This window comes from Sinocyclocheilus rhinocerous, unplaced genomic scaffold (genome assembly GCF_001515625.1).
Source record: "Sinocyclocheilus rhinocerous isolate Xijiao unplaced genomic scaffold, SAMN03320098_v1.1 scaffold418, whole genome shotgun sequence".
NCBI classification, from domain to species: domain Eukaryota; kingdom Metazoa; phylum Chordata; class Actinopteri; order Cypriniformes; family Cyprinidae; genus Sinocyclocheilus; species Sinocyclocheilus rhinocerous.
Genome location: NW_015651146.1, coordinates 429,242 through 439,346, shown reverse-complemented (window position 1 = coordinate 439,346; position 10,105 = coordinate 429,242). Strand labels below are relative to the sequence as shown.

Here is a 10,105-nt window from a genome sequence, read left to right as displayed (position 1 = left end):
TTTTTATTATTGATTAAATCTTGTCAGGGAACCATATGAAATCACTTTTGAATCTACTTAATTTGGTCTCTTCAAAATAACTTAATTTGATGACATTGAAGTTACGTGAACCAATTCTGTTTCTTTTACCTAATTGATTTGTGTAGAACTGATGTACATGATTAAACCATATAAATCCATCACACATTTTTGTCAGTATGTCGTGAAAATAAAGTGAATAACTTCCCTGAAGGATATACAGTAGGAATGTCTCTCAAGGATAAATTCATGACTCTTGATTGATTTCTTCTGGGAAATGTGCCTTTTCATAAGCGTTTCTGTCCTCGCCTAAAAGGTTTTTAAACGTTTTTTATTTGTAAACCATTAAAAGGTCTTTTTTAAAGCAACATCTTTGTTTTGTGCCAGTCATAAATTGCTTCTCATCCTTCAAATAAGAATCAAAAGCTCACTGAATAGCTGTCCTTGACTGTGTGGTCTTATAGTAATTGCTCAGCACTGTAACCTTGGCTCTTTGCAAACTCAAATGATATCGAACAAAAGACCCAGGTGGTCTTCTGATTGGTTCATCGGGCTGAAAGTGTAGTGCTGTATCCAGGCTGGATTTCATTTTCTCTTATTGTCTGTGTGTGAGTGGGAGTTGACTTTTTATGACAAACAATGACTGCTACAGTACATATGTAGCCGGTGGCCCAGGTTACACATAATGAAAACACAATGAGTTCAGATTTATTCATAGCTGTGCTACTGACCACAGGGCAAAAATACAATATACATCCTTAGATCAGTCATGCATCACATTACATTTATTTATGCATTACATTGAAACAGCCATCATTGATTGTTATTAATCAGCATGATTGCATCTAATTTTATCTAAATGTGCATCTAATTTGATCTAAAGTGTTTGCTATTTTTTTAGGAACCTTGGGAAATCTGGCTTACGAGTATCATGTCTAGGGCTGGGTGAGTAAAACATGATAGGCTATGTGTACTCTCACTGTCTTTTATATATATCAAAAATTTGAATTAGCTTAGGATTCACTGAGCAGCATTGTTACAGTATATAATACTGCATGTGTCGCTCTGACACTACCTGTACATTCACTTTTCAGGCACATGGGTGACATTTGGTGGTCAAATAACTGATGAGGTAGGGTTTTCATGGATTGTTACTCTTTATTTATTCACAGACTACTGGACAATAGCATTTAGCATGCTAGCACTTTTTCAGCAAAGCGTTAAAAACCTGTAAAAAAAAAAACCATACTGATATCACCCAAAGTACAGTATGTTATAGTAATAAGTTACTAAAATGTTATACATTTAAGTCATGTTTTATGTTAGGTGTTAGTATGAAGTCCGTTGTCATATCCAGCGAAACATTTAGGGCCACAATGAGCGGCTCTGCAGAATGCTTTAAGTGTAGCTTTGAACAACTTCTACTGTACAGTAACTAAATAGCAGCACAGGATGCAGTACAGTACAACCATGTCAATTTGAGTTTTGTACTGCTGAAGACAACATAAAGCTATAATGCCCTCTCAGCTGTCAGCTGTTTTCTCTCCATCTGTGATCTGTCCCCATCTCTCCTCTCTCTCGGTCTTCTCTCAGGTAGCTGAGCAGCTGATGACGCTGGCGTACGAGAACGGTATCAATCTGTTTGACACAGCCGAGGTGTATGCGGCAGGGAAGTGAGTACTGATTTCCCATCATTCATTGCTGTCGCTCTTCATCAACCATAGGGATTTACACTTATATATGAGGAGATTAGTAAAATATTAAGTCTAATTTTAGCAACCTTTTCATCTTTTATAGGACTGTATAGACCTACTTCTCACAGATCTGATGAATCTAAAATGGTTTTCAGGAAGCCAAATCATTGTCTGCTATTAAAATGTCTTTTAACTTTTTTTAATATACTGTAGCTTTGGCAAGAAGGTTCATACTTCTTAGCGAAGATTTGACACAGTATCAAAGACTGTCGAGACCAAATGTTAAAGTTGAAGAACTGTTTATTGAAAAACTCATAGTGATCGACATCTATTCTGAATATTTGGGAAGCATGTGTTTTCCTAAATATCCTTAGAGGGTACTAATATATATATATATATATATATATATATAGTAAATATAAATTTTATATAAAATTACAAAATTTAGAATTTTATGAATTTTATATAATTTTTACTGTAATATATAGTAAAATAAATATTATATAAATTAATAAAAGTAAACACTGTTAGTAATAATACATTTTATCATATATAATTAATAAAAAAATCGTTATTTTTATTTATTTTTTATTATAATAAATTTTTATATTTATTTACATGTAAAATGTATTATATTTATATTTATGTATTATAAGTTGCTGAATGCATTACACTAATATTCATACTTATAACATTACAACTGCTGTTTACTGTACACTTTAGATATCTGTGTTTAGAATGACTTGGTGAAAGAAGTTTGTGTTTTGTCAGCAGAATTCACTTGTGCAAGAAGAGAAAAAAAGATGGAAAGGTGAATAGCCAAAACCTGCTAGCTTGCAGTAAATTTAGCAGTGGCGTCTTTATTTTCTGCAATGCCATGGAACTGTAACGTCAGGGAATTGCTGATAAAGTTGAGCGGAAATAGCCTGACTCAGTGCAAATCCACTCAACGGTACAAAACAGCACTTTAATGAGGCAGACCTTATGAGTGTTAAAGGACATAACCTTATATATGTCGTCTGTGTGAGTGTGCGGGGCGTTTGTCACATTTTTCATCCGTGTTTCATGCCATGTCAAGCTGGCAATGAGGCTCGTGCAGAATGATGAAGACAGTATGTAAATACTTCAGCACAGACGAACAACCCAATCTTTATTACTCATACACAGATACTCGCCGTCTTCACAAACAGTAGATTTACTAATCTAGACTGCTAGTTAAATAGAAGATGAAGACTAGTACTGTTTGTGAGTTTTTCTAAGGACATCTGCTGCCCTCTTGAGCCCACGTTACAATAGCGCTTCATTTGTTACAAGCTGTCACAAGGACTCACATTCTCGCAAAGGGATGACGAGGCCTGATGGGAGAACCATTCATGAAGAACACATTGGTCCTGAGGGCAAAAATGTAACATCTGTCATTAGACGCTCTACCGCCCTTCCACTCTCTCCCCCTTTTAAAAATCTTCTCACAGGAGTTTAAAAAAAAAACCTGAAGCATTTTGCATGTGTTTACACTGGGAGTTCCTTTCATATTGCTGTAAAGTGAATGCTTCATTAGCTTAATTCTCCAGAAGCTGAGAACAGGGAATCCCCCAGTGTAGAAGATGCTTTTGCTCACCGACTGTGATGTAAGTGGAGAAGGTTTAGGCTAAAATAATAGCATGATAATTGCTTCCCACTTTCTTACAGGGCTGAAATGGTTCTCGGCAGTATCATCAAGAAGAAAGGATGGAGGTAAACATATTGATTTGCTGTTTTTAAGGGTTCAGAACATTCTCAGACTCTTATTTAATGTGATTTGCTATGTTTGCGTGCTGTTTTCTTCTCCTCAGACTGTCAGAATAACTGCTGGCTTCGTCTCAGTGGAAAGGCGCTTGCTTGTACCTTGCAGCTCCTGTTAGTTTGTGAATGACTAATGTGGAATTTGCACTTAAGGGGAAATTAGCTTTTATTCACCCTACTATTCACTGTATGCAAGCACTGAGGCGAAAACCACTTCCCCCCAGGGAAAGATGTCTAATTTTGGACCCAAGTTTTTGCCCTTTTTAGAAACATGGCATGACTGCAGTTTCAATTATTCAAAAAATCTTCTCTTGCGAGAGGTGAATATTTTTAGCATGAATTTTCTACAAAAGCCACTTTTATTTAACATAAAAGATATTTAAAATTCTAGATTATTTATTCTAAAATAAGGATGTTATTTTAGGGTTAACATTATAAGATATTTTTATTCTTTTAATGAATATTTTTTGAATATATATACAATATATACATACAGAGTATCTGCAAGATTTTTAAGCTCAAATTTAAGACTTTTTAAGACCTGCACAAATAAAATTAATACCGTATGTGACCCTGGACCACAAAACCAGTCTTAAGTCGCTTGGGTATATTTTTAGCAATAGCCAAAAACTTTATTTGGACAACTTTAAAGGCGATTTTCTCAACATTTAGATTTTTTTGCACCCTCAGATTCCAGATATTCAAATAGTTGTATCTCGGCCAAATATTGTCCTATCCTAACAAACCATTTAAGAAAGCTTATTTATTCAGCTTTCAGATTATGTATAAATCTCAATTTCGAGAAATTGACCCTTATGACTGGTTTTGTGGTCCATGGTCACATATGAGCAGGGTAGGGCAATGTCAGTGGTAACATATTAAACTGTAAAATGACTATAAGAAGCATGATTTACAGTTCAGATACATTTTTTCACAAAAAAAGTTGTATAAAACAATAAACTTCACATTTCAGCCTTTAAACCATTTTTAAGAAAATGGATGAGTCAAAAGTATCAATTATTATGTTTATTTAAATTATTATTATCAATCAGTTATTATATTAAATAACATAAATATATTTTACTGTCGTAATTGTTTACATTTTTATAATGCATTTTCTTCTTGTCGATCCACCAGTTCACATTCACATTTAAAACATGGGTTAATTTTCACATCGAGCAAAACAGCAGATGGCCTTATTGAAAATGCTAATTCATTCTCAGTCAGCAAGTGGCGCTTTCGGAATGGCCGAAATATAGCGGTTTCCCCGGTAACGGCAGTACATAGAGCAGCGCAGCACCTGACTTTGAAACGTGCAGTGTCATGTTTATTTAATAAAATCATAGCTTTTTGAAGTTTAATCGTCACATTAAGCCATATAACAATTCTCGTCTTTCCATCCCCCAAATTTAAGACCTCTGGAAATCATAATTAAATTAATGACTTTTAAGGTACCATTTAAAACTTTTTATGGCCTTAAATTTGATACAACTAAATTTAAGACTTTTTAAGGACCCACGGAAACCCTGTATATATTCTATTTTAGTATATTTTAAAATCATAATTTTATTCTTGTGATGGCAAAGCTGAATTTTCAATATAATAATATAATATAATATAATATGCATATTTTAGAATTAATAAAAAAAAAAAATCTAAACCCTGGTTATTATGTTCAAATACAGTGGTTCCTGGACTTTTCATTACCTGGAATACAGTGTAACTACAGTGTCATTTCCTGAAGCCTAAATTGACACCATTGTTTACCCATCAATCATCATCATGATGTCTGGCCCGTCCTTGCCTTTGTTTCGCTTTCAACCATTTTGTCTCCTGTCTTTCATAGACGTTCCAGTTTGGTCATCACCACCAAGATATACTGGGGTGGAAAGTAAGTGCTGTGCCTATGTGTGTGTGTGTGTGTCAGATAGAGGTTAACAATGATTCATATCTTCCCCCGACTGTGAGAGCAACAGGGGAAGCAGGTTAATGATAGTCTCTTTCATACGAGTACGAGTGAAGCTGTGTGGGATATAGTAAAGGAAGTTCTGCAGACCCTCACTGGAGAACGATACAGGTCGAATCCCCCCTCTGTGCTGTGCTCTTTCACTCAGGGCAAATTAAAGGCCAAAGCCGAGCACTGATGTGAGGTCACCATCAAACATTAATGGGTTTAAATTACCACTGTGCTCACATTTGGATAATAATTAGTTTCACATACAGAAACATGTAGACATGATTGCTCGTGCTTGTGCACAGACCTCTAGAGTTCAAAAGTGGTCCCATTACCCTGGGATTTGCAGAATCCGCTCTGGTCCAGTTCTGCTGCCTTTTTTTTTTCTTCTTCAGAGATTTCATTCCATTTGCTGGTTGGTAAACCTCTTTTCACAGTCTTTTGTTTGTTTGTTTATCACCAGGAGATCCATTTAACACTTCAAAATCAAGAACATTCATCATAGAAGGTACATGGTACCCTCAGTGAGAGTTTTGACCTCTTGTCTCCAAAAGCATTTTATGGCTTTGATTTGTGATAGTTTGCCCTCTTATCCTGGTGTGAGAAACCTGACCATGTCCATAAAATGCTGAAGATTTCCAGAAGTTCCTCTTAAACCTGGTATGCTGTAGAATGATTGATTTCTTTGACTATCCTGTCCATCTTGCAAGTGAAATTTGGAGAAGGTCATTGCATCTTACTGACCCGTGATTATAGTGTCTGTTTTTTTGTTGTTGTTTTTTTTTTAAATATAATTACCATGCATTTTCATTCCATTTTAATATCTTCTCCATTATTAATTTTTCTTAGGAATGTACTTGTCATGTAGTTGCCGAGTGGATAATTTTTTTTTAATTTTTGTTTTCTGTCAGTTCAAACATAGTTCAATACAGTGGCATATAACATACATATTATAATGAAAGGTTAATAATTAAATACATTGAAGCACTTTACCCAGCTTCCGCTCATACTTTGCTTTAGCCTAATCTTTAGATTTTCTTAAAACCACTAAAAAAATATTTTTTGCAAGATGATTGACTGCAGTGTCCTCGGCTTCCCTGCATGTGAATATTTTATTACTGCAAGTGACTGCTCTCTTTTTTGCATGTGTCTGTCTTTGTATTTAGTCTTTTTTTATATTTTCTCTTTGTCTACTAATGGTTTACACTTACAGTGATATTATTCATAAATCTTAAAAAAGACAAAAGCTGCTTAGCAGATCCCACTTTAAACTGGTAAATTGCAGATATTCTACCATATGAACACATAGTTTGTCTTCATATGTTAGTACAGATTGGAAATTTGATTTACTATAGGTTTGTGAATGCTGTCCTTTCCAGCCTGCAGTGTTTTTACTTACTAAATAATAGTAGTAATAAGTAATTTGATGTTTTTTTTCATAATATATGACCTATTTGATTATGTTTGTTTATTTATGTATATATTTTCTTTTTTGCAGTTTTTATTAATATTTGGGAATTTCTTGTGGTGTGGCCTCATCATTAAACTATAAAATACAGAAATGTGTAACATTAAATTATGTTAATAGGAACACATTAAATATATTGGCATCTAATGTGGGTCTATAAAAAAGGGACTGTATAGACCCACAAAATGCATTTTTAAACAAGCAGTTTTTTGGAATCCTTAAAAATGTTACTAATCAAAACTTTTTCGAGAATCTAAGTCTGAAGGAGGGAGACCTGCTACTGCTTCTTAAATTAATGTTTGTGTGAAACTACTGTTCAAAAATATGGCCCATGGTGTGACACCTCTATAGTACTTGACAGATATGTTCTATTATTAACATATTAACATTTATCTGGCTCCTTTCTCATAATAGGGTATGTTCATGTAGCAGTGTATAATAATCTCATGACATGAAGTAGATTGTAGGCTGGACCGTGGAAAATTGCTCCTCTGCTAAATGTCAATGAAATGCAGCCTTGTGGAGATGTCATGCAGTCCAGAGTTGCACTCTGATTTATTTTCCGCCCACTGAGAAACTCTTTGAGTAGAGTTACTATAACATGCATAACCTTCAGGCCATTTCTAATGCCCTGTCACTTTGTATAAAGAAAATATGAATAATGGCCTTTGTTGCTCTTAACCTTTCTCAGAATCTACTTCTGCTCCACTTCCATTACTTTACCATTATATTCGTCCTTGTTTTTTTACTGGCTAGGTGTATTGCGGTCATCTTACTCTCTGTCAGATACTCTCTGATCACATCTGCTTTTGTTCCTCGGTCCCTCAAATATCTGAGTGTTGTCCAGACTTTGATTGTTAATATTGTGATTGGCAGAGACGGTCCGAGCGATGACCCATGTGATTAACCAGGGAATGGCCATGTATTGGGGCACGTCCCGCTGGAGCTCCATGGAGATCATGGTGGGTTTGAAAGCACAGGGAATTGTTTAGCACATTAAAATAAAGATTTTTTGTTTTCAGTAAAATAAATATTATATAATAAGTATTCAGGTTGTTTCAGCATCTAATTTGCTGTCATTAAAGTGTATTTTGAATAGATTAATTAGCATTATGCTAATTCATGTAATTCAACCATTACTTAGCTACAAATTTACCTTTTTGCTGTATATATATATACTGTATATATATATATATATATATAGATTCTTGAGATTAGGGACAAAACATGTCCTACACACAAAAGCCCTATTTATGTTAGAAATTCTTCAAAATAAAAGTACTTAAAGTTACATCTAAAGGAAATCTGTATTGCTTTTATTTTTAAATAATTTCTTTAGTATTATTTTAAAAACATGCTCTACACTTGGAAATACATGTAATTTAACCTGTCCTCAGCATGAGTTCACAATGTAAAAAGTGTTAAAAAATGCAACAAATTCAAAAATATACATTTATATTGAAAGGCAGTGATCTGTAATGTGTCAAACAATACAAAAAGTACAACTTTTCTGACAGTGTTGACTTGTAAGCTGACAAAGTTGACAAATGCTCTCAAAACTCTTTATATAGTGATATAATTATGTTTTGCATATGGAGAATTATTCTAATGTTGTTTCATGATTTTATTTACATAGATATTTGGCCTGATTTACATGCCTTACTTATTTATTTTACAATCTGTCACATGAGATCACAGCAATAGTAAATCCTGATGTAATGGACTTCATAGAGAGCGAACATGCCAGTTGACCACTGCCTTAGTCATGCAGGTCAGGCACAAATACAATTTCATAACTGATGGGGTTTAAAGATCCTTTGGATTCATATTAGGAACATTTCTGTTGCTGCTACAGGGCAGCACATAAAAATGCTGACCATTACACTGAATGGAACATAAGCTTCTTGTATTTTGTGAGCTACTGGAGACTCAGATTGAGACATCCACTAGAAGGATTATTGTATTAAATTAAATATCAGTTTAAAAATTAGCTAGTTGTCTTAATTTGTTGTCTTGTCAGTCAGTTGTTGTAACCTCAGTTGGACCTTTGTCAACTCCGTCAGTTTTTAACACTGTCAGATGAAGGTTTCTGTTCATTTTGAAATAAAGATTTTATTCTTTTTTTCAATTTATTGTTCAAAAATAGTAAAACATGAACAGAACTAAATTACTGAAATAAATGAACTTTTCCACGACATTCTAATTTATTGAGATGCACCTGTATGTCTGTGTTCTCAAAGAACATAGGGTTATATATGTTTAATATTAAAATTAAGAAATGTAGGAATTGGATTGTTCATAATAGTGAAAACTGGAAAAAAAATGTAGAGAATGTATTTAATCACTTCAGCTCCTTTACTGAACACCATTATTACACAATTGACTCCACACTGTTATTGGGTGGAACAAATTAAAATATCACGCTTTTTAATGCGTCTGATGGAGTTGACACAAATTCAGTTTTGAAATGAATAGATGTACATTTAAAAAAAAAAAAAACATTTTCAGAAAAACCTGTTTCCTTACAGTACATGGTTCATTAGCTGAGACCTTTCTCTACAAATATATACATTTATAAATAATGTATCAATAAAAATAAAAACTCATTGTAAAACATGTTTTGTCCCTTATCTCAGGAATCAGTGATATATATATTAACTAACATGAGGAATGAATTAACATAATGTAGCTGCAATTAACTAAAACATGGCAACAAATTTGCAATTTGTGGTCATTATGTATATGGTTGCCATGTTTTAGTTAATTGCAGCTACATTATGTTAATTCATTCCTCATGTTAGTTAATCGTGGTCACACTAACTCGTTCACTAGTTCTAGTAAATTGTCTAGTAAAATGTTGTACTAATTTGTTCCATCGTTTTAGTAAATTGTGGCCACTTTATACTAATTTGTTCCATTGTTTTAGTAAATCCTGGCACGTTGTACTAATTTGTTCATTCATTTTAGTAAACCGTGGCTATATTGTACTGATTAGTTCCCAAATTAATTTGTGGGAACTAATTCTTAATTCATTCCCAATGTCATCTGCTCTGTTGTTTGGCTAAGGCACTGAAAAATGTTGGCATATAATTTACTTTTAAACTATTTTTACATTTACACGGTAAGTAACACATTGAAATGAAATGAAGTAGAAAGATTAGAATAGTATTTACTTGTAAAACATTCTCC

At 33.7% G+C, this 10,105-nt stretch overlaps 1 protein-coding gene across 1 annotated transcript in view; it reads left to right on the top strand.

Annotated features, from left to right (window-relative positions):
- Positions 1-10,105, top strand: part of LOC107712657 (voltage-gated potassium channel subunit beta-2-like) — a 44,415-nt gene that overhangs the window by 26,969 nt on the left and 7,341 nt on the right. The window contains exons 3-9 of the mRNA XM_016517967.1: positions 920-963; positions 1,113-1,150; positions 1,612-1,691; positions 3,402-3,446; positions 5,341-5,385; positions 5,871-5,956; positions 7,793-7,878. Of these exons, the coding sequence (XP_016373453.1) occupies positions 920-963; positions 1,113-1,150; positions 1,612-1,691; positions 3,402-3,446; positions 5,341-5,385; positions 5,871-5,956; positions 7,793-7,878 (424 nt within the window). The remainder of the gene's footprint in view (positions 1-919; positions 964-1,112; positions 1,151-1,611; positions 1,692-3,401; positions 3,447-5,340; positions 5,386-5,870; positions 5,957-7,792; positions 7,879-10,105) is intronic.